Source organism: Chelonoidis abingdonii, chromosome 4 (assembly GCF_003597395.2).
Source record: "Chelonoidis abingdonii isolate Lonesome George chromosome 4, CheloAbing_2.0, whole genome shotgun sequence".
In the NCBI taxonomy this organism is placed as follows: domain Eukaryota; kingdom Metazoa; phylum Chordata; order Testudines; family Testudinidae; genus Chelonoidis; species Chelonoidis abingdonii.
Genome location: NC_133772.1, coordinates 10,205,817 through 10,224,663, shown reverse-complemented (window position 1 = coordinate 10,224,663; position 18,847 = coordinate 10,205,817). Strand labels below are relative to the sequence as shown.

The following is an 18,847-nucleotide window of genomic DNA, read 5'->3' as shown; positions in this document are numbered from 1 at the left end:
CTTGCCCACTTACAAATCAATCAGAAAAAAAAGCTCAACTCCCTTAGGAGGCATGAGCAGTTTTCTGGACTCTCCCTGCTGAGAATTTAGTGGGAAAGGTGCAACCAAGCTGGAGATTTCCAAGGGAACAACCACAAGGTTAAATTTCCAGAGAAATATATTTTGTCTTCAGCGCGTTGCCTGGCGCTTGTATGGAGCAACACAGACTCAATCTCCCCATGATCACACATGTAAGATAGTGTCTCAGATGGCAGCTGTTACCCAGTATTCTGTTTGCTAGCCAAGGGAATCTAAGATACTACACCAGACCCTCGCTAGAACACGGGATTTGGGATCCATGCACACTACCGTGTTAACACGGGGACCACATTAAAATGAATTGCAATTAAAGTAATTAAATTTGGGATCCATGGCCACGACCGCATTATATGCAAATTAGTGCTATATAGGCACGCATTCTACTGAGAGTCTGTGTAATATCACATTTTGGGTTAAAAAAAAAAAATCAAATGAGAGGCTCTCAGAGTATCTGCAATTTGTTCTCTCTTCAGCGCCTGGATACACAAGAGAGTCAACTCCACTCCTCGGGTGTCGTCTTGCCCACTTGAGATGAGTCAGTGATTACTAACTGGGTAACTTTCACTTAGTCGGCACTAAAGAACACCACCTGGCAATGGCAGTCAATTGAAAATATGACCAAATTGCTTGGCCTCAGGGAAGGCAATGTTCCATAGCATATTTGGAGTGGGGGAGATTTTGCATGATCTGATCTTTGTCAATGAGGAGCAAGATACTGGCTCATAGAGGTCTGTCTGGGTATATTTGCTAGAAACCCTGTAAACTACTCATAAGTGACTGGCTTTCAGGCAAGTCTCCTTCACAGAAGGCTCTGCAATAAAGACTTGGCAGTGGGATTCCTGGGGGCATTCTGTATTTAAAAACACAGGTACACACAGGGCGATCTAACGATCTCCTTCCAGCACAGAAAGGTCAATAGATTAAACACTCCCTGAATGCCTTTTAGTTCCAACTAAGTGTACCCAGTTTATTTACATCTCACAAATTACGAGTTACAAACAACATTCACCAGAAGGTGACACATCATGACAGTACTTCGTGCTCCTGGCAGCAGCAGGACACGAGAAATAGTCAATGCCAAAGTGTGTTTCAGAAACGGAGGGAATTTGCTACCCTGGGACAGCATTTTATAGCTACTACCCTTCATCACACTCTGCAGAGACCCAGAAAATTCATATCTCAGATCAGAGGTTTGCAGACCGTGTTGCTTTTTCTAAATCAAGCATTCTGCAGAGCAGGGCAGAGCAGGTCACTGCTTTGAGATTAATACAGGAAAGAAAGTGATTTGCTTTTTTTAGAAAAAACACACACCTTATTAATTATCCTCGGCTCTCAGCTAAGCACATAGATGCAGCATATTTAAGTTGCAAGGTCTTTGGGGGAGGCCTGGTCTGTATTTTGAACAGAACTAAGCACCAAATTCATTACAGCTGGTGGAAAAATGGGATGAAAGTTAGTGGATGTTTCATCCCAGTTGTTTTCATTTAAATTTGGAAATTTTCAGACCAGCTCTTCAATTAACAACAAACAATCATTGAGCCAATCCCCACCTTTGGCACCTGGGAACTCAACATCGGCCCAGGGTGCTAAAGCAGTTCTGGTGGAAGGCGCAGAGGACTAGCAGGGGTGGTACTAGTTCACGGGAAGCCCACTTACATATATTTCTAAGTATTTATACAGTGACCATCACCATGGTAACTGGGTGCCTACTCCAGGTTACAAAGCTGAGACTAAGACACAGTAAGTGGACTGAAGGCTGCATGACCAGCAGCAGGCCAAGCATGAAGGAAGGGTGCTTGGTCACAGCCACCCACAGCATGGCTCCATCCCAGTGCTCTCTCTGGCAGGACTGTTACCTTAGCTACGAGCAAGAGATCGAGTGCCAGGACTGTGCATGCCAGGCGATTAGGCACTAGTGTTGTTACGAGGACTGGACAGGCGCCTGTCCCACGGGCGTGTGGGAGCAGTGGGTGGTGCAGATCTCGACAGGGGAGGAAGAAGGGTTTGCAGAGGGCAGCACTCACTCCCCAAGGCGTGGGGAACTGCAGCCCCTTCCGCTAATCCACCCCATTCTCACATTACCAGAACCAGCAACCACAGTCCTGGGGGCTCTCTCCCATCCCTGCAGAGGACACTTGGAGAGCTGAGTAAGAACGCAGTCCTCCAATGGGAACCAGGTTGGGTAGGGTTGGCTATAGGTGCTGGTATCAAAACAGTCCTCCCTTGCTCTCCCCAGCCCGAGGGCCCCAGCCAGCTTTTCCATCACTAGCTGCTATGGCTCTATGCTCTGCCCAGCGGCAGAGAAGCAGCAGGCGGAGAGGGGGCGCGGGGGCAGGCTAGGTTCCAGGGTTTCTTACTCCTCTTGTAGGAGAGGCAGGAAGCTGGTCAGGTGGCCCCTGTGCCCCCCCAGGTCCTGGTCCCATGCCAACTGTAGCAGTGCCACGCCCCGGGGCAGCTTGGCCTCATGTGTAATTGCCGGGGCCGCCCAGAGGAATCACGAAGACAGAGATGTCGTCTCCGGAACCCAGCTTGTCATTGGGCAGCCGCCAGCCTCGCTCCTTCAGCACCCCTCTGGACCTCACCACCAGCTCGTAGGCAGCCACGGTGTACCTGCAGTATGACAAACGGAGGCAGCCAGTCTGCAGCGAAGGCTCCCTCCCACCCCTGCCATCCACACTTGGGGCAGATCCATCCTAGAACCCCCTACTGAGGCTGACTGTATGCCCTGGTGAGAAAGGGGATGGCTAGGGGGTGCTGTCAAGCTCTGTGGGACCCATGGGAGGCCCTGTGGGGAGGTGCGAGGAACACATTACTCTCAGATGACCCCTCCTGCCTGCTCCAGTGCTTTGTAGGAAACAGCATCCAGCCCCACCCCCGGGAACACATGCCTGTGACACGGTGCCTTTGAGGCAAGACAATGGCAGGCTGTGGGAACTGTAGCCTGAAAGGGAATGATGGCAGCAAGTCGGGAGCACTGGGCATTTGGGACAGCAGGGCCCTCCTCCACACTGCAGCCATCCTGCCCATGCCTTCACTCCAGGCACAATACGTCCAGCCCCCTTGACTCACCTGCAGGGGTCATTCGGCTCGTAGTCCATCAGCACTTCCTTGACCACGTCAGCCACCTCCCGGTCATTGGTCACGTCCCAGAGCCCGTCGGTGCCCAGGACCAGCACGTCGTCAGGGCAGTGTTCGTACTGTGTCAGGTCGTAAACTCTGACCTGGCGAGAGACAGGGGCTCAGAGCAAACACGGGCGCCAGAGAGGGGCTCGGAGCAAACACCAACCACTTGCTACTGCACTTCAGAAAGGGTCTGTCTAGCTCCTGCACTGCCGTGCATCACAGCACCATGCCCTGGTCCGTCTCCCCTGGAGCTCCTCCAGCCAGCACATGGGGATCCCAAGGGTTCCCATCTCACTGTCACTTTCAGAGTCATCTCCCTGTCCCAGCTGGGCAGAGAGGAGACAGAAGGGAGACCAAGCAAAGCATTGTCCTCCACACCCAGACACGCGGCCCCAACTCCCCCCCTGTCCAGCAGGGATGGCAGTCCTGCCCTGCCTCACAGGGGTATGGGAGGATAACTGAACTAAACTCTGCGAACCGCTCAACTACCCCGATTATGGGGGACGAATGCCTCAGGCAGATGGCTGGGCCGGGGGTTATGGCAGAGCTGTGTGACGGGCCCAGGACTGGAATAACCGGGGCTGCGTGAGGGCAGGACAGGAGTGCCATGGCAGAGCTCACGTGGTGTCAGATCACGTGACCCTATCGCTAAAAGCCCCTCCATGAGGTGAGCACTGAATTTACTCACATAACCTAGCACCAGCCACTGCAGGTAACTCTGGGGAGGAGGACAGTGGGCTGGCCAAACTCACCTCAGGGACACAGGAGAGGAAAGGCTTGATGTGGATATTGGAGTTGTACACCTTCAGGTCATGGTCTCCTAAGCCCCGCGTGACCCCTATTGTGGCCATCACCCGTGCCTGGTGGGAAAGCAAATCAAACAGCTTCACTGTCTGCTCCCCCTTGGCCCCACAGAAATGCAAGCATGGTGGGTGCTGCAGTCAGTACATCTGCGGGGGCCTGAGTGGGCCCTTGGGCTCACCAGAGAAAACAGGGCTGGAATTTAAACCTTCAGAGACAGAAATCCCCCCCCAACCCACCCACCGGCAGAAGTCAGAAAAGAAGAGTTCCCCCAAACCATTGCAGACTCTAATGCCCAGTTCCATGCCTGGATTTCTATGACTCCTCTAAACTCCTGGCCTCCCTGTTCAATAGGGATTGTGTCTTTATGACACACTGTACCCCATGTGACATCCTGTACGCCATGTTCACCACTTTTATATGGCTATGATATATTCCATAGAAAGTTGACCTTGTGAGATATCATTTAAAAACTCATAATCTACTGAACATCATTGTCCTGTTAAAATGTATATAACAACAGTGTGTGTAAAGCTATAAGATTATATATATGTTTGTTACTGAAATATGTTGTAATTCTAAGGAATGCCTACAGACTAACTCCTCAGAGACAACAAAGGACTGGCCACAGGTGTTGGAAAATTATTAACTGCTGAAACAACCTTTCACCAGCAATGGAGACTGTACATAAAGAATTTACATGCCATCTCCAAGAGGGCTCAAACTTCATGTACACAGAAGGTGTAGGCAAGAAATTTAAAATTCACCTAAAAGACATTTTGAATTTCAAGTGCACAGGGGACTGTTTTATCTACCCCCCAGCCGGGGGTAATCCTCAAAGAGGGGAAAAAGGAATAAGAATGGAGAACTCAAACACACAAATTACCTCTCCTCTATTCCAGGCAGCAAGATCGCTTGAAAGACAAATGTGCATCATTGAACTGGGGGGAGTAGTCCTTGCCTGGAGGTTTTCCAGCCAGTACAGACTGCTGAAAGCTTTTGGGTAACAACCTTTTTGCTTTTAATCCAATTAGCCTTTGTAACATTTAGGAATTAGCCTGCATGTTTTGTTTTTTTTAAATTTCTTTTGTAACCAACTCTGACTTTAATGCCTTAGCACTTGTAAATCACTTAAAATCTATCTTCCTCTAGTTAATAAACTTCTTGCATTGTTTTATCTAAACCAGTGTGTTTGATTGAAGTGTTTGGGAAATCTCTACTCAGGTCAACAGGGCTGGTGCACATTTATTACCCATTGTTGGAATGATGGACTAATTATGAGCTGGCACGGTCCAGTGGGCTACTGGCCAGTGCAAGATGCACATTTCTGGGGGGCAAGGTTGAGACTGAGAGAGATGCAGATTTCGCCCTGTATCTATTCATGGCTGGGTGGGAGAGCATTCATGTATTCAGTTGGGAGTGACATGACATGCCAGTGTGCGAGCAGAGCCTGGCTGTTCTGACAGTAAAGCAGTGGAGAAGGCATCCCAGCAGTCCAGCATGTACCCTGGGGAACGTCACAGTCTGTATCTCACACCTGCAGTTCCTTTACCTTTTTGCCTTCTCCGTAGATAAGCGGAAACTTCAGGTCGTCCTCTTCTATCCTTTTATAGGCCCTGGTTACAAACAGGGAGATGACCTGTTATGGGGCAGGTAAAGCTTCTCGGCTGTTTTCAACAGAGCAGCCTCTGCCTGTCAGACACTCAGGCCCTGCCTACACTGGTGGCTGCCAACAGGTGCAGCTGAACCCACCTGACAGAGCACAGCCCCATGGAGGAGTTTCTCTTTGACAGGAGCAGGGGGACCTAAGCAGCTAAGTCACCAGGCTGGCGCAAAGCGTAACGAGCAAGTTAGTGGCCTTACCAGCCGTTCATGTTCTGGTCTCTGTACAGCATCTTCTTCCCCAGCTCCTTGTGCTGAATTCTCCGGGGAAACTCAAGGTGCGTGAACTCATTCCCCAGCAGCTCAGGTCTCAAAAAACCCTGAGGGGAGAAAACAGCAGATTCAGCTGCAAAACCTAGCAGCGCCCTGAGAATGTAACAAGACACGCAGCCTGGGCCCCAGGCACGCAGCAGGGACTATGCTGGAGAGGGGGCCCACAGTGCATTGTTCCCCAGCTCATTAAGACACTGGGCTTTGACAGCAAAGGCAAACGTTCAGGCCGGGCTCCTGGGCACATCAACCCACTCTGCACCGCAGCAAGGGCACTGTATGCTGGTCCCAAGGCAACACAGCTTAGGTGCCAACAGCCTTTTCTCCAGCTGCAGCTGCGCTGCCTTATTTCATGAAGGTCTGACTCATGTTTGGTGGCTTCCAATAAGCGTCCTGGAGAGGTTGGTTCTGATTTCAATGGGCTTGGGGTTCCCTGGGTCACTCCTCAGAAGGGTACAGCGAAAGGGCTAGACACTGCCAGGAAAGGGGCTAAAATGGCTTTTATTATTGGTGACAACAGCAACACATCTCACTGCGATTGAAAGCCTGCAGGGTGTCTTTACAGGGCAGCCACCTCCCAGCAGTGCACTGGAAAGCCCCAGTTCCATGTGAGAGCAGAGCAGCTAATGTAGTTCTGGGCACAAATGCCACTCGTGATGTCAACGGGGGCCTTTGCCCATGCTGATCTGGAAAGGGCTTTGCAATAACTGGCCCAGAGGGTCTGGCTGAAATATGCAAGAGAGAAGATTCAGGGGAATGCTGAAATGCACCCAGGTCCAGTTCAGGTACCCAGAGGTCACCCGTGGGTTGCAATGGTGAGGCGGAGTAAGGCAAGAGACAGTCAGTCCACCAGCCTGAATTATGAACTAGCAGAGACGAGAGAGGGGCACCAGGTACAGACAGCAAACACAGGCCCAACTCAGCAACCTGCACCTGGGGCTCAGAGATGGCAAGTGAAAAGCAACAGGCAGTGACTTCTCTTCTCTCAGCCAGAGCCTCAGGCCCATGATTAATGCCATGGCCTCTGCCAACCCCTCCCGTTCATTTGCCCAGATGCAACAAGGGGAAACGCTGGGATTTAGATACTGAACTAGCCTCTGTGGGTGGTGCCATTGTCTACAATGTCTTGTCATTACTGAATATTTCCTTGGGCATTTAAACAGAGCCCATGTGAAGGTTCCCAACGGTTTCGTTCTGCAAAGAGAGGGATCTCCTCAGGGACCCAATTCCCTTCCCACTCCCCAAAACCTTTAGTCCCATATTTCTCCATTGGTCTGGGATGGTCCATGGACCACAGAGTGAGAACTACTGCTTTAAACAAAGCCAAATTTCCCCCAGCAGACCCCTAGCCAATGAGTTGGCTGCTCAAGCTTACAGGGAATCTTCTGCATCAGCCCACCCCTGAACCCATAGCAGTGGGGCAGGGAACTTTGACATGTAATTATCACATTGCACCAGAGAGTGCAGGGATAAGAGAGACTCAAAGTGCTGAGATGCAGGGAGGGACATGGGGTGGGGGGATTCGAACAACATTAGCAAATGCCAAATGACTTAGCAGAGGAAAAGACGAGAGCAGGAGGTGAGGGAATCCAGCGCAGAGCTGCAGACAATCTCTGCTGGAAGGAAGGCTGATTCCAGGGACTGTGTTTTCTATCTACAGGACCAGAAGTCTAACTGTGATATAAATGGCCTCCGTTTAACTTGTGTAATGGTCTGGAGTACTGGTCCGAAACACTGCGGCTTGCAGCAGAATTGCTGCAGTTCCCTGCATTATTATTAGGGTACTTTTTGGAATCAAAGCCTACAAAAGGACTTTGGCTGAAAATGATCCACCTCAGCCCATAGGGCAAATATAGGGTTGATTTTCTGACTGCTCAGTTTTTCAGCCAATTGGAGAGACTCCACTGCTGGGTGCAATTTCCTCCTTTCCGGGGCTGTTTGAAAATAGAGCTGAGGTTAGGAAACCTCCTGGGGTTTTTCCAAGGTATAGTCTGAGCCAGGAAACATGTCCAGCAAAACCTCATCTAACTCCCATGTCACCTTCTCCCTCCCACTCTCTGTGGGGGGGTTTCTTTACAATCATATCAAGTTTCGTTTTGCAGCAGAGTGATTTTTCCAAGGCAAACTGGAGGGGAAGCTTTCAGGAACCACAAAAGCGATGCTCAGACTTGATCTGTTTTCCTAGTGCTGTAGCGGGCACCAAGATGCAGAATCAAGACTTGGCATTAGCAGAGTCTCCCATTGCTTGCTCCTCCAGAGAAGAACAATGGGGCCTGGGAACGTGATGGACAAAGGGAGAGGCAAGGTGTATGTCCAGGACACTGCTGCTTTCATCGGGAATGAGACAACACTAAATAAATATCAGAGGGGCCTCGCCCTTTCCGTGTCTCTGCCTCAGGCATGGCACACAGTCCATTGGCTCTGTGCTGGCGTCAGGAGCCAGATTGCCAACCCTGGAGAGCGCTGCCCTCTCTATGCCCAGCGTGAATGCAGAACGAGCCATAGCAAGGCAAGCGCTCCCCATGCTGGCCTGCTCGGACCTAGGGGTGAGAGGCAGTTCAGTCTCCACGGCCCGTTCAGCCCTCGGCCTCTCTGCTGAGGCTGCTACATGAGAGGTTTGTCCGTGCAAGAGGGAATGGGCTGAGATCACTGACTCGCTCCCAGGGTCCCCAGACAGCTCTGAGTCAGCGTAACTGCTAAGCTGGTCTAGAGGGTAAAGACCATTCCCTAGCCCCCAAGACAGTCCAACGTGGGCCTGGATTGGAACTAATGGGTGGGAGGGATAGCTCGGTGGTTTGAGCATTGGCCTGCTAAACCCAGTGTTGTGAGTTCAATTCCTGAGGGGGCCACTTAGGGATCTGGGGCAAAAATCAGTACTTGGTCCCGCTAGTGAAGGCAGGGGGCTGGACTCGATGACCTTTCAGGGTCCTTTCCAGTTCTATGAGATAGGTATATCTCCAATTATTATTAGTATTATAGGCCCCACCTCTCATTCCCAAACCCCATCCAGGCCCCACCAAACTGCACCTATTTCACAATCTGGGGCAGAAGGAAACCGCTGCTGATTCTCCCGAGGGGTCACATTTAGCGAATAAACCTCACAAGTGATCTCAGTGCGGCCTGCACTGCAGCCATTTCCCCAGCTGCACAACTGCCCGGTGAGCTGCCCTGCTCATCTGTTTACAGAGACAGATGGTCAGCAGTAGGGGAGGGGGTTTAGAAGGAATCAGATGAGAAGAAAGTTCTTTCTTACTAAAAACTGTAGCCTCTGCCTCTCTGTTTCTGGAGTAAATTCCCTGGACATTGGAATGATTTCCCCGTTACGGATGATAATGGCCCTGCAATGAAATACGGAATGATGAGATTAGTGAGAAAGAGAAAGCGGCTGTTCTCTCTTTTCACAGCTAAGGGAGGAACGTTACCGTGGGCTCCCTACAGACCTGCCAGAGGCTCCTAGTTTATTCACTGCACAACACACCTTTGAGGAGCAAGGTGTCTCACACTGTCCATTCGCCATCCTGTATTTTTGCATCTGCTGCGTTCAAATTCCACCACCCTGAGCTCAAGAACCATTTGTTGGCTACACTACTGCGATTCCCCCGAAGCTGCTATTGGGAAACCCAGGCAAGGAGGGCGCAGTCTGCCTCAGTGAGACCACAGGCGTTAAAAAATAAAAAGTAGAAAGGGGGACAGAGAAAATAATCTAGGGTGGAAAGTGGAGCAGCGGCGGTTGGCTGTGCGAAAAGGATCTGTGTTAAGGTCACGGAGGCATCGTTAACAGGAGAGCGGGTCAGGGAGAATGCAGAACTCCTAGGCAGTTCACAGACAGGATATGCGGGAATATTATACTGTGTTACTTGTTCACTGCCAATCCTGTGCAAGACAGGATGTGCTGTTCAGAGGATATGTAAAAAGAGCTGCTCACGGCACCTGGCCAGAGGTTACCATGTGCAGCCACGGTCCTTGGGCATCAGTGGCCTGGCTGGATCTCTGGCTTTCACTGCACTTTATGGCAGCGGGGTCCCCTCCACGCACTGTGCGACTGCTGCAGGTACCCCTGGGGCCCGCTCAGTGTTTGCTTCCCTGACCAGAGGTCCTGACTCAGTTGCTACTGTCGCTCCGGACGGATCCCAGCGTTGCCAGTCAATCGATGAGAAGCGGCTAGTCGACATTACGGGGCCAGTCAGTGGCCGTGTGGAAATGGCGCTCGTTTATGCAGCAGGTTCTAGCCCCTGTGCAGGCTCTGAGCCATGGCCACTGATCAGCCACCCCCCAGTCCCCATCCTGTCCTGCCGGTTGGCTCAGTTAGACTGCAAGCTCCTTAGCGGAAGGGCCGTCCTTCCACTACATATGAGCACTCAAGGCGCTAGCATGATGGGGCCCGACCCCCAATCGGGGCTCCCCCTGCTCCTGCAACAGAAACAGCACCAAGAACCACCCCCAGCCATTGCCCTGTGAAGCCAGAGTCATATTAGTGCCTGTGCAGAGGGCAGGGACAGCTGGAGGAGAGAGATGGGCTCTACTCTGCCTCGTACCCCTCCAGCAGGACCCTTAAGTGACTTCCCTTGTTTAACTGAGCACCACAGACAGAGCCGAACGTGGGAGACCAGAGCAGCACGTTGGATCAGGTACCAGGAGCCGCACTCCAACAGGGACACAAGAGATGGGCCTCTTCCGGTCAAGCTGGGTCTCACCATCTGGGACATTTTGCCCAGACCCACGCATGGGATAGCAGCTGGCAGCATGGAGAGGAGCTCGTGAGAGGCCTGCTGAGGCCACTAGAAGCTGCCGGAGATGAAACTGATGCCTGCTCCCTCCAGCTACCTGCAGTCGTGACGGAAGATGCTTCCTCCATTTGGCACGAGCACCTTCCACGCAACAACACTGCAGCACAGGGCTCTCCAGCAACGCAGGATTCACACTGACGACAGTCACAGCCTGGCCTACTCCACCGCGTCGCTGCATTTCCTGGCCAGTGGTCAACAGAGAGTTTCAGCAAGACCCTCTCCAGACCAGTGGCTCCCCTCTCAGCCCAACTTCATCAGCTGCCAGTGCCACTCACAGCCTCCTTCAACTCGCTCCTACAGCAGCTCAGCTGGGTGTGAAACGCTACTATGCAGGGACCAAGTTCACCCCCCCCATCCCCCGAAACAGCAAATTCCACCGACACTCACATTTGCTGGGATGGACATTTATGCAAGAGGGGCCCAATTTTCAAAAGTACCTAAGTGACTTAGGAACCTACATTCCATTGATTTCCCTAGTACTTAAGCACCTAAGTCACATAGTGCTTTTGTAAATAAGATTTAGATTGCAAGTGCCTAAGGGCTTATCTACACACAGGTTTTGCACCACTTAAACTATCACCACTGCCTTCAATCAAAATAGTTACATGGGTGCAAAAAGTGCCTGCACCCCTGGGCTCAGACACACAAGGTCCATCTACGCTGCAATAAAACACAAGTGGCACAGCCGTGGCTGGCCTGGCTTGGGCAGTGAGGCCGTTTGGGCTCAGACTGAACCCCAGGTTCTGAGACCCCACAACACGGATGGCGTCAGAGCCTGGCCTCCAGCCTGAGCCCAAACAGCCATGTTGCGAGTTTTAGCCCCACAGGGTTCCGAGACTCAGTGGTTTTTCCTTGCCGTGGAGGCGTACGCCCAGGTGCTCCTGCACATCTCCCCCAGGGGGATTTTCACTCCCCTCCAGCCGGCTATGGAGTGAAATGCAGGTCAGGCCTGGAGTCTGATTTACAACAAAATGTGACACATCCAGCAGAAAGGGCTGTTAGGAAATACTGCTAGGGGAACAGAAGAACTCACCCCAGAGACCCACTCCTCCCGTCTTTAATCACACTCAACAAGATGCTGCCAAGGAAGGTGTCTGGAGCTTAAGGAATCAAATCCCGAGCTAAAGGTGGCAATTCTACACTACCCAAGTGACGTAGCCAGCATTCATTCCTTTGGGCTTTCTCTGCTGCTCTGAAGGCCATTCCCTACAGTTCTGGACAGTTTGCTATTGAAACACCCCTGTGACAGTGCACGGACCTGCAGTTTACAGCTGTGTGCAGAAGCATGTGGAGCAGCCCCCTCATCAGCCCCAGTCCCAAGCTTTGGAATCCACGCCTGGCCAGTCGCTGTGACAGGCCAGGTTTCTCCTGAGCTGTCACATGTCTTCAAAGCTTTTTTTTTTTTTTTTTAAATGGGCGTGTTTATTTTCTCGATCAGTCAGTGACTGGGCTCTGGAAGGGAGGTCAGATCCATTTCCTGCAGGCAGCGGAGGAGTCTTAGCCCATAGTCACACTGTGACTGCAGCTGCCCTGGCCCAGACACTGGCCCCTGTACACACTCGCTGTCTCCTACCTACTGTCGCCTGCGTTTGCCACGTAGACTTTCCCCAGCAGGTAAACCACAGCCAGGGCACAGCAGCCTCCTGCCACGAGCCGGGTCATCCGCTCCCGCTCAATCTGCTCATCCTGTGGAGACAGACAGCAATACAACTACAGATGGAGGCAGCTCGAAGATGCCGAGACGTCAGGGCCCCAGACAGAGCAGGGCCTTTCTAGGCGGGCTGCAGAACCAGGCAGCGGGTGGGAAATACCCGTACACGTGGATCAGGGTTTACTGCTGCAACAGGCCCTCCAGTGTGCCCTCAGCTGGGCAAGGGCCCCCCAGTGCCAATCCGCCCTCCTTCGTCTGCCGAAAGCTCTTCGGTCTGAACACCCTTGCTGTTCTTGCATGTCACACTGGTTAATTCCTCATTCTGCCCCCAGCCTCCTGACCATGGGAGGTGGGTGTCCTGTACCCTATCCACTCCCAGCCTCTGCAACTGCCATGCTCTGCCACAGCCAGGAGCAGCAGCAAGAGGGTTAATGCCAGATCCTCCTCTCCCTTATCGATCGCACCCTCCCTCATGCATCTGGGCACCATTGCCAGCCCTGTGCCTGCTGCTGGGTGCGCAGGGCCAGTCCTGCCTGCCCCCTATGCACACGGAACGCTTGGCACTGCACATGGGGCCCATGTCTAGGCAAAATAAAGTGCCTGGCAGGCCCAGGCACTGGCTGAGCTCTCAGCACCAGTAGGGGTTAGCAAAGACAGGGTCAGGCTCCTGAGTCCAGAGACTGCAGCTAGCCAAGCACAGGCCCCAGCAGACCAAAATTGCCCTCTGCTGTCCCATCAGCACACTGACTGCTAAAGGAAATGAGCGTACATTCCAGCTGGAATGCAACTACTCGGCCAGGATCAGGGCACATCCCCCTGCTTGATCCCAGGGGCTCTGGCCAGCCGGCACTGGACACAGTGGCTCCTATGGGAAGTGGGGTGTCACCTGGGTTCCCCCTGTGGCTCTCCTGGGGGCAGGCTGGGGAGAGGGGAGTCCTGCAGAGAGTGGCTTCCCTCAGTCGGCTGGGGGCTTGCGAAAGCAGCCACAAAGAAAAAAAAGCCTGGGAGCTGCTTGTGCAGAGCTGCGCTAGGCTTCTCCGAGCTGCTCCCTTGGGTGCTGTGAGACAGTCTCCGTGTGAGAAGGAAATGACACATCAGCCTCCCTCTCGCCGTGGGCCTTAATGCCTCCTGTTGCTAATGGTGACAAACAGGACGTAGCATCGCATGACGCGGCAGGAGAAGCTGATCTGGTGTCGCATGACTCCTGAGCACAGCACCTCCAGCAACGGGGCCAATCTGCACTCAGTGCAGGCTGCAGGGGAGAAGACAAGGCTTGGGGAGAGCAAGGAACGCTTGGAGGGAACTTTTCTTCTCCTGCTGTAACCGTGGAAACGCTCATTAGCACCAGACAGGCCGAATCCTTTCTGGCACCCTGCTGAGTTCCTGGCTTCAGTGATGTGTGTGGCAGTGAGTTCCACAGGTTAACTGCCATGCATGTTGTGGGGAGGAGAGATTTACAGGCATTTCCTCCTCAGACAGTTCTCTACCTAGCTCCTCCCCTTCCACCTCCTGCTCTGGGGCTGCACGCTCCCCCAGCTCGCTCACCATCCGCTTGAAGGCGTTCTCGATCGCACCGATCACCAGGCTTTCGTGAGAGACGGCCTTCTCCAGGTGGAATCGGGGTAGGGCATCGCTGGGGAGCTCCGCATCCGCTTGTGCGAGGGGGGCCCGGTTCTGCTCAGCCGGGAGCTCCCGAGCAATTCCCGGAAGGCAGAGCGGGGGAGGGGAGGAGTCCTGTAAGATATCCACCAGGTCCCTGAGCTGGTCGCAGATGTGAAGGTGAAGCAGCTTGGATGCCATGACAGCGGCACCGCTGCCAGCGTGGCCGTCAAACAAGCCCCAATAGTGGAAGCAAAGGTCCTTCCTGCCCTGCTGGGAAAAAGGGAACAGTTAGGGAATTCAAACAAGGAGGGAAGGGACGGTGGGCACAGCTGAGCAGGGAGGTTAGGATCACAGGGCTGGGGCTTGGCTGGCCCAAGGCACTGATCCCAGGACAGTTCTAGTCCAGCCCACGAGGGGACTGATCAAGCTGGCTGCTCAGTGACTTGTGCGAAATTGATTCATTGGTGGCCTCAGCGCAGTTCCCTGCCACAAGCAGCCCCGTCCCCTACTGAGGCCAAGCACTGAATGGACTGAAATCCAATCGCACCCCAGAGGGACCCAGGCCTCTGGGACCTCCCCTGGCAGCACATGCAGTGGATGGAATTTTGCATGTGTGTTTCCAAAGCCATTTTGCCTGGACCCTGGCAGGAGCAAGGCGTGGAGCAGAGAGTCAGCATGAGAAGTACAGGAAGCCCTGCGAGGATTCCGGCCTCCACTGTTTATAATGCTCACCCCCTCCGCTTCCTCTGTGCATTCCTTGGGCACTGGGTTACACCTCGGACTGCATCTTCTGTCCACCACCACCACCTCACAGCAGGCTTGATCCTCGTTGTGCTGGCTCTTCCCAGCATTTATCACCCTAGGGGGAATGGAAAGAGATGAGAGAGACAATGATTTGGGGACAAACACTCCATTTATCAGTGGATTTCACTCTGGGACTGCAGAGAGACACAGCAGGCGCTAGCCAGTCCTTCACTCCCCCTGATTATACAGCACGCAGAGAACAACTGCCCATGGAGACCAGCTAGCTCTTGTGGCAGGATATTCCTTCCTGTGCATCAGGCAAAGCTTCTGACTCAGAATCTGCTACAAGCCTTGGCTGCAATTGTGTGCAAGATACACATACCAAGTCTTGCCACAGGTCCTCTGCAAATGAGTTAGGTCACGTTCCAGTGTGTTCCAAAATCCTCAGTACCCCATGGAAAGCCTGGTTTGCTTAAGCAGAAGTGGGAATGTAAGATGTACCAGCAGAAACTTTTGCAAATAGAATGACATTAACTAAGCAATCCCCCTTGCTAAGCAAATTTCAGATCTTGATTGCAAAACCCGCTTTGTGGGAGGAAGTTGTAGATATGCAAAACAAGAAGTGCTCTTTGGGCAGCAGCTCTTTAAGTGGTTTACAGGGAAGGAATGGTGCCACATGCAGGAGAAGCAGTCAGAGCTAAACTGAAGGGTGCTTTTAACGAGTTCCTCTGAAAGGTTCCTACTTCTGAGAACTCAGGCACAGGGTTTTCTATCCCCAATACCGCACTGGAGCAAGTAACATTTCAAAGAGTTCAGAAGTTGGAAAGAAACCCAGAAAAACCCATCCAAGCTTTGGCTTGTTACTATCACAAACTGTGAGCAAAAAAACCCTAACTGTGTGTAAACAAATGAGAAAGATGATAATTTCAGAACCATAACAATGCCAAAGTCTAAGACAGTGACTGCTGTTTATTACAGTGAAACAGCACCACCAGGGGCCACCTCTAAAATAAATAGTTGTACAAAAATATCTTATAGCTTCTCCAAGATTTCCAGTACTTCCCCCCTCCCTTTAATTAAAGACCAATTTCTACTAGGTGACAAATCTTTCTTTGTCCCTGGGGTGCTCACTTGAAGGTAGGTTTCACTGTAATACCCCACAGGGAAGTGATGTTTCTGACAATATTTGTTACTGAAGGACAGTAACAGAGCTGCGTGCAGCACTAACAGGACAGAAAAGAAAATAGGGAGTGCTTGGAAAATCCAGGTCCAGAAAACTAGCAGTGACAACATGTACCACCGTGAAAAGCAGCAGAGCAGGCACCAGACAAAAAACACACTGAAATGAACCCCTGATTATCTAAGGTCCTTGTCACCAATAATATACACCTCCTCCCAGCCTCTCTTCGAGCTTAAGAGGAGGCCTTTGCAAAGAATTCCCCATTAAGTCTAGTTTTTACCCGCTTCATGGCTGGCATTTCAAAAGCCTCAAGGCCGGCTACAGGACGGAGGTGACAAAGCCAAAAAAAGGCCAGGCTGTGGGAGGGTCCCTTGTGCAAGCTTAGGGGGCCTCTCCTGCTCCCAATGAGCATGATAGGAGCAGGTCTTTAAAGAGACTCTGCTCCTCTGTGATCTTGGGAAGCTCAGTCTCTCTGAGCCTCAGCTCCCCATCTGTGAAAAGGGATAGTGAAAGATACATCCAGTAAATACATTGAAGATCGTGAGGCACTTGGTAACTGCAATGACAGGGGCTGTCTCCAGCTGAGGAAAGGGCAAACCAAACAGCACAGCCTGGCTCCTCTCCAATCTACTTTTGACTTTTCTTAGGGCCCGGTTCCAACACCCTTATTCACACGGAATAACACCTTACTCTGCGCATCATCCCACTGTGGCAATGTGACCGCTCACCTGTGAAAAGTCAAGCTAACATGTAAGTCTTCATAGGCCTAGGGCTAAAGACACCATTCAGTGAGAGGGTAGCAGGCACTGGCCCATGAGGTTTGCTGCCCTGCAGAAGGTGTTTGTTTCACCTATGCAGGTACACAGGTAAGCCACTAATAATCCATTTAAAAGAAAAACATAACTTGTGCCTTCCAGGACAGGTAACAAATGGAATCAGAATCAGCCCCTGACCCTTGGCCATCTAGATGACGATATTTACAATAGATATTATCTCAGGGCTGAGCCCCAGTAACCTTCTTACAACTAAGAGGAGCTGTCCTGCCGTGTCAGGGTGTCAAAAGACCTTAGGGAACCTCAGTGGAACTTTCATATTGTCTGTATATAGCTTCCTACTGTATTTTCCACTGCATGCATCTGATCAAGTGGGCTGTAGCCCACGAAAGCTTATGCTCAAATAAATTAGTTAATCTCTAAGGTGCCAGAAGGACTCCTGTTCTTTTTTCAGTGGAACTTGTGATAGAATGGAAACAAACAGAGCTTCCCTTTAGCAATACCACAGGTTTGAAACTGCAGTGGAGGAAACGAAAGTGGGCAGATATCTCTAAGGCAGTACGGACCTTTGTCTTACTCCAGCTCAGCTAATACAAAAAATACGGCTAAAAATGAAACTCCCACATTGTAGACTCTCTGAGAGAGGAATCACCTTTTCATTCTGTATGCGCAGAGTCCCCAACACTATGGGGCCTCTCGACAGTACGACAATTGTAATACAGAACAATGTGCAGCCATTCATTGAACAGTTTACACACCAAGGCTCTAGAAATATAAAATCCTCTGGTTAACGGCAAGAGTCATGGTCTCTAGAAGGAAGCTGACCACAGCACAGCCGTGATCCTGCAAAGAGGCTTCTCTGTTAACTCATGTTTCTGTGTTCAGACTCACTTCACTCACCGATTACTCATGTGCATAAGTGTCTGCAGCTTCTGCAGAACGGTACCTCCAGCTAAATGTCTAGCTTGGACCCGTGACAGGCTTTGGAGATGCTAAGTGCCACAGGGCGAATGCACAAGAGTGGCCAAGGCAGTGGATAAGCCAGGGAAGGGGAGTGCCCTTGGAGAGTTAAACACCTCTGCATGCTTGGATCTGCTTTCCCAGTAAGGAGCAGATACTGTTTGCACATGGAGAGACCCCCAGGGGCTGGAACAAAGGAGCTATTCAGGGCCTAGGTGCTGGAACTAGGGGTGCTGCCACCCCCTGGCTTGACGTGGATTCCGTCACATACAGGGTTTACTTTGGTTCAATGGCTCTCAGCATCCCCACTATACACATTGGTCCAGGACCCCTGATTCAGGGTCCCAGACCGAGTCAAGGGGACCCTCTCTCGACCGGGATCCCGCTGGGGGAGTCAAGGCATCGCAGCACCCGTAGGCTGGATACCCCGCAACACAGGAGCGCCTGGGTCCCGTTCCAGCGGCAGTGCCCTGTGCAAACCACCCCCCGCCTTGTCCCCTGGGCAGTTGCACCCACGGACACGCAGGGCCCAGATGCGAGGCCTTCTCCCTCCGTCCCCGGCCACCTGGCAGCGCAGGGCTAGAACTAGGGGTGCTACACTGGGTTTGCAGTGCGGGCCAATGGCTCTCCGCACCTGCGGGTACCCCGTGCCCAGCTCCCTCCCCCGGAGCCCGACAGCCCCAGGCAGCCCGCAGCATCTCCCCGGGGTCCCTCCCCAGCCCGGCACACCCCGCGGCTCACTCGGCGTAGCCTGTGCTCCAGGGCAGACGGCGGCGGCTCTCCCGGGGGCTCTGCACGGCTCTGCCCGCGTGATCGTCCGCCAGCTGCAGCTCCTCCGAGGTGAGCTGCAGAAAGGCCGGTCTGGAGAAGCCACCGCCCACGGGCGGCCCCCGGCAGGCGCTGGGGCCGGGGCGGCGCAAGGGGAGTCCCGCGGAGCTGAGGCCGGGCAGCGGGGCCCAGACCCCCCACTAGCTGCGCCACCGCCGTGCGCACCCTGCCCAGCATGCTGTCTCCGCCGGCTGCCGCTCCGCTGGGGGCGGGCCGGCTCCGCTCCCCGCCTCCCCAGCTGCGGATCCGCCGGGCTGGCCCCGCCCCAGCAATCCCAGAGACCACCTGTACGCACCCCAACACCCCTGCACCTCTCTGTTCCCCGGCACCCCAACACCCCACTGCCCCCAGCACCTTCAACCCTCCATGCACCCTGCTTCCCCGCAGC

At 52.8% G+C, this 18,847-nt stretch overlaps 1 protein-coding gene across 1 annotated transcript; it reads right to left on the bottom strand.

Moving 5' to 3' along the window:
• Positions 1–2,522: 2,522 nt before the first annotated feature.
• PPM1J (protein phosphatase, Mg2+/Mn2+ dependent 1J) lies at positions 2,523–18,636 on the bottom strand. Its single transcript, XM_075064813.1, is given in 11 exon segments — positions 2,523–2,688; positions 3,148–3,299; positions 3,954–4,061; positions 5,555–5,618; positions 5,866–5,984; positions 9,188–9,272; positions 12,295–12,407; positions 13,918–14,241; positions 14,707–14,833; positions 18,373–18,543; positions 18,545–18,636. Coding segments are annotated over 11 exon segments (1,503 nt in total). The 3' UTR covers positions 2,523–2,540.
• Positions 18,637–18,847: the final 211 nt, after the last annotated feature.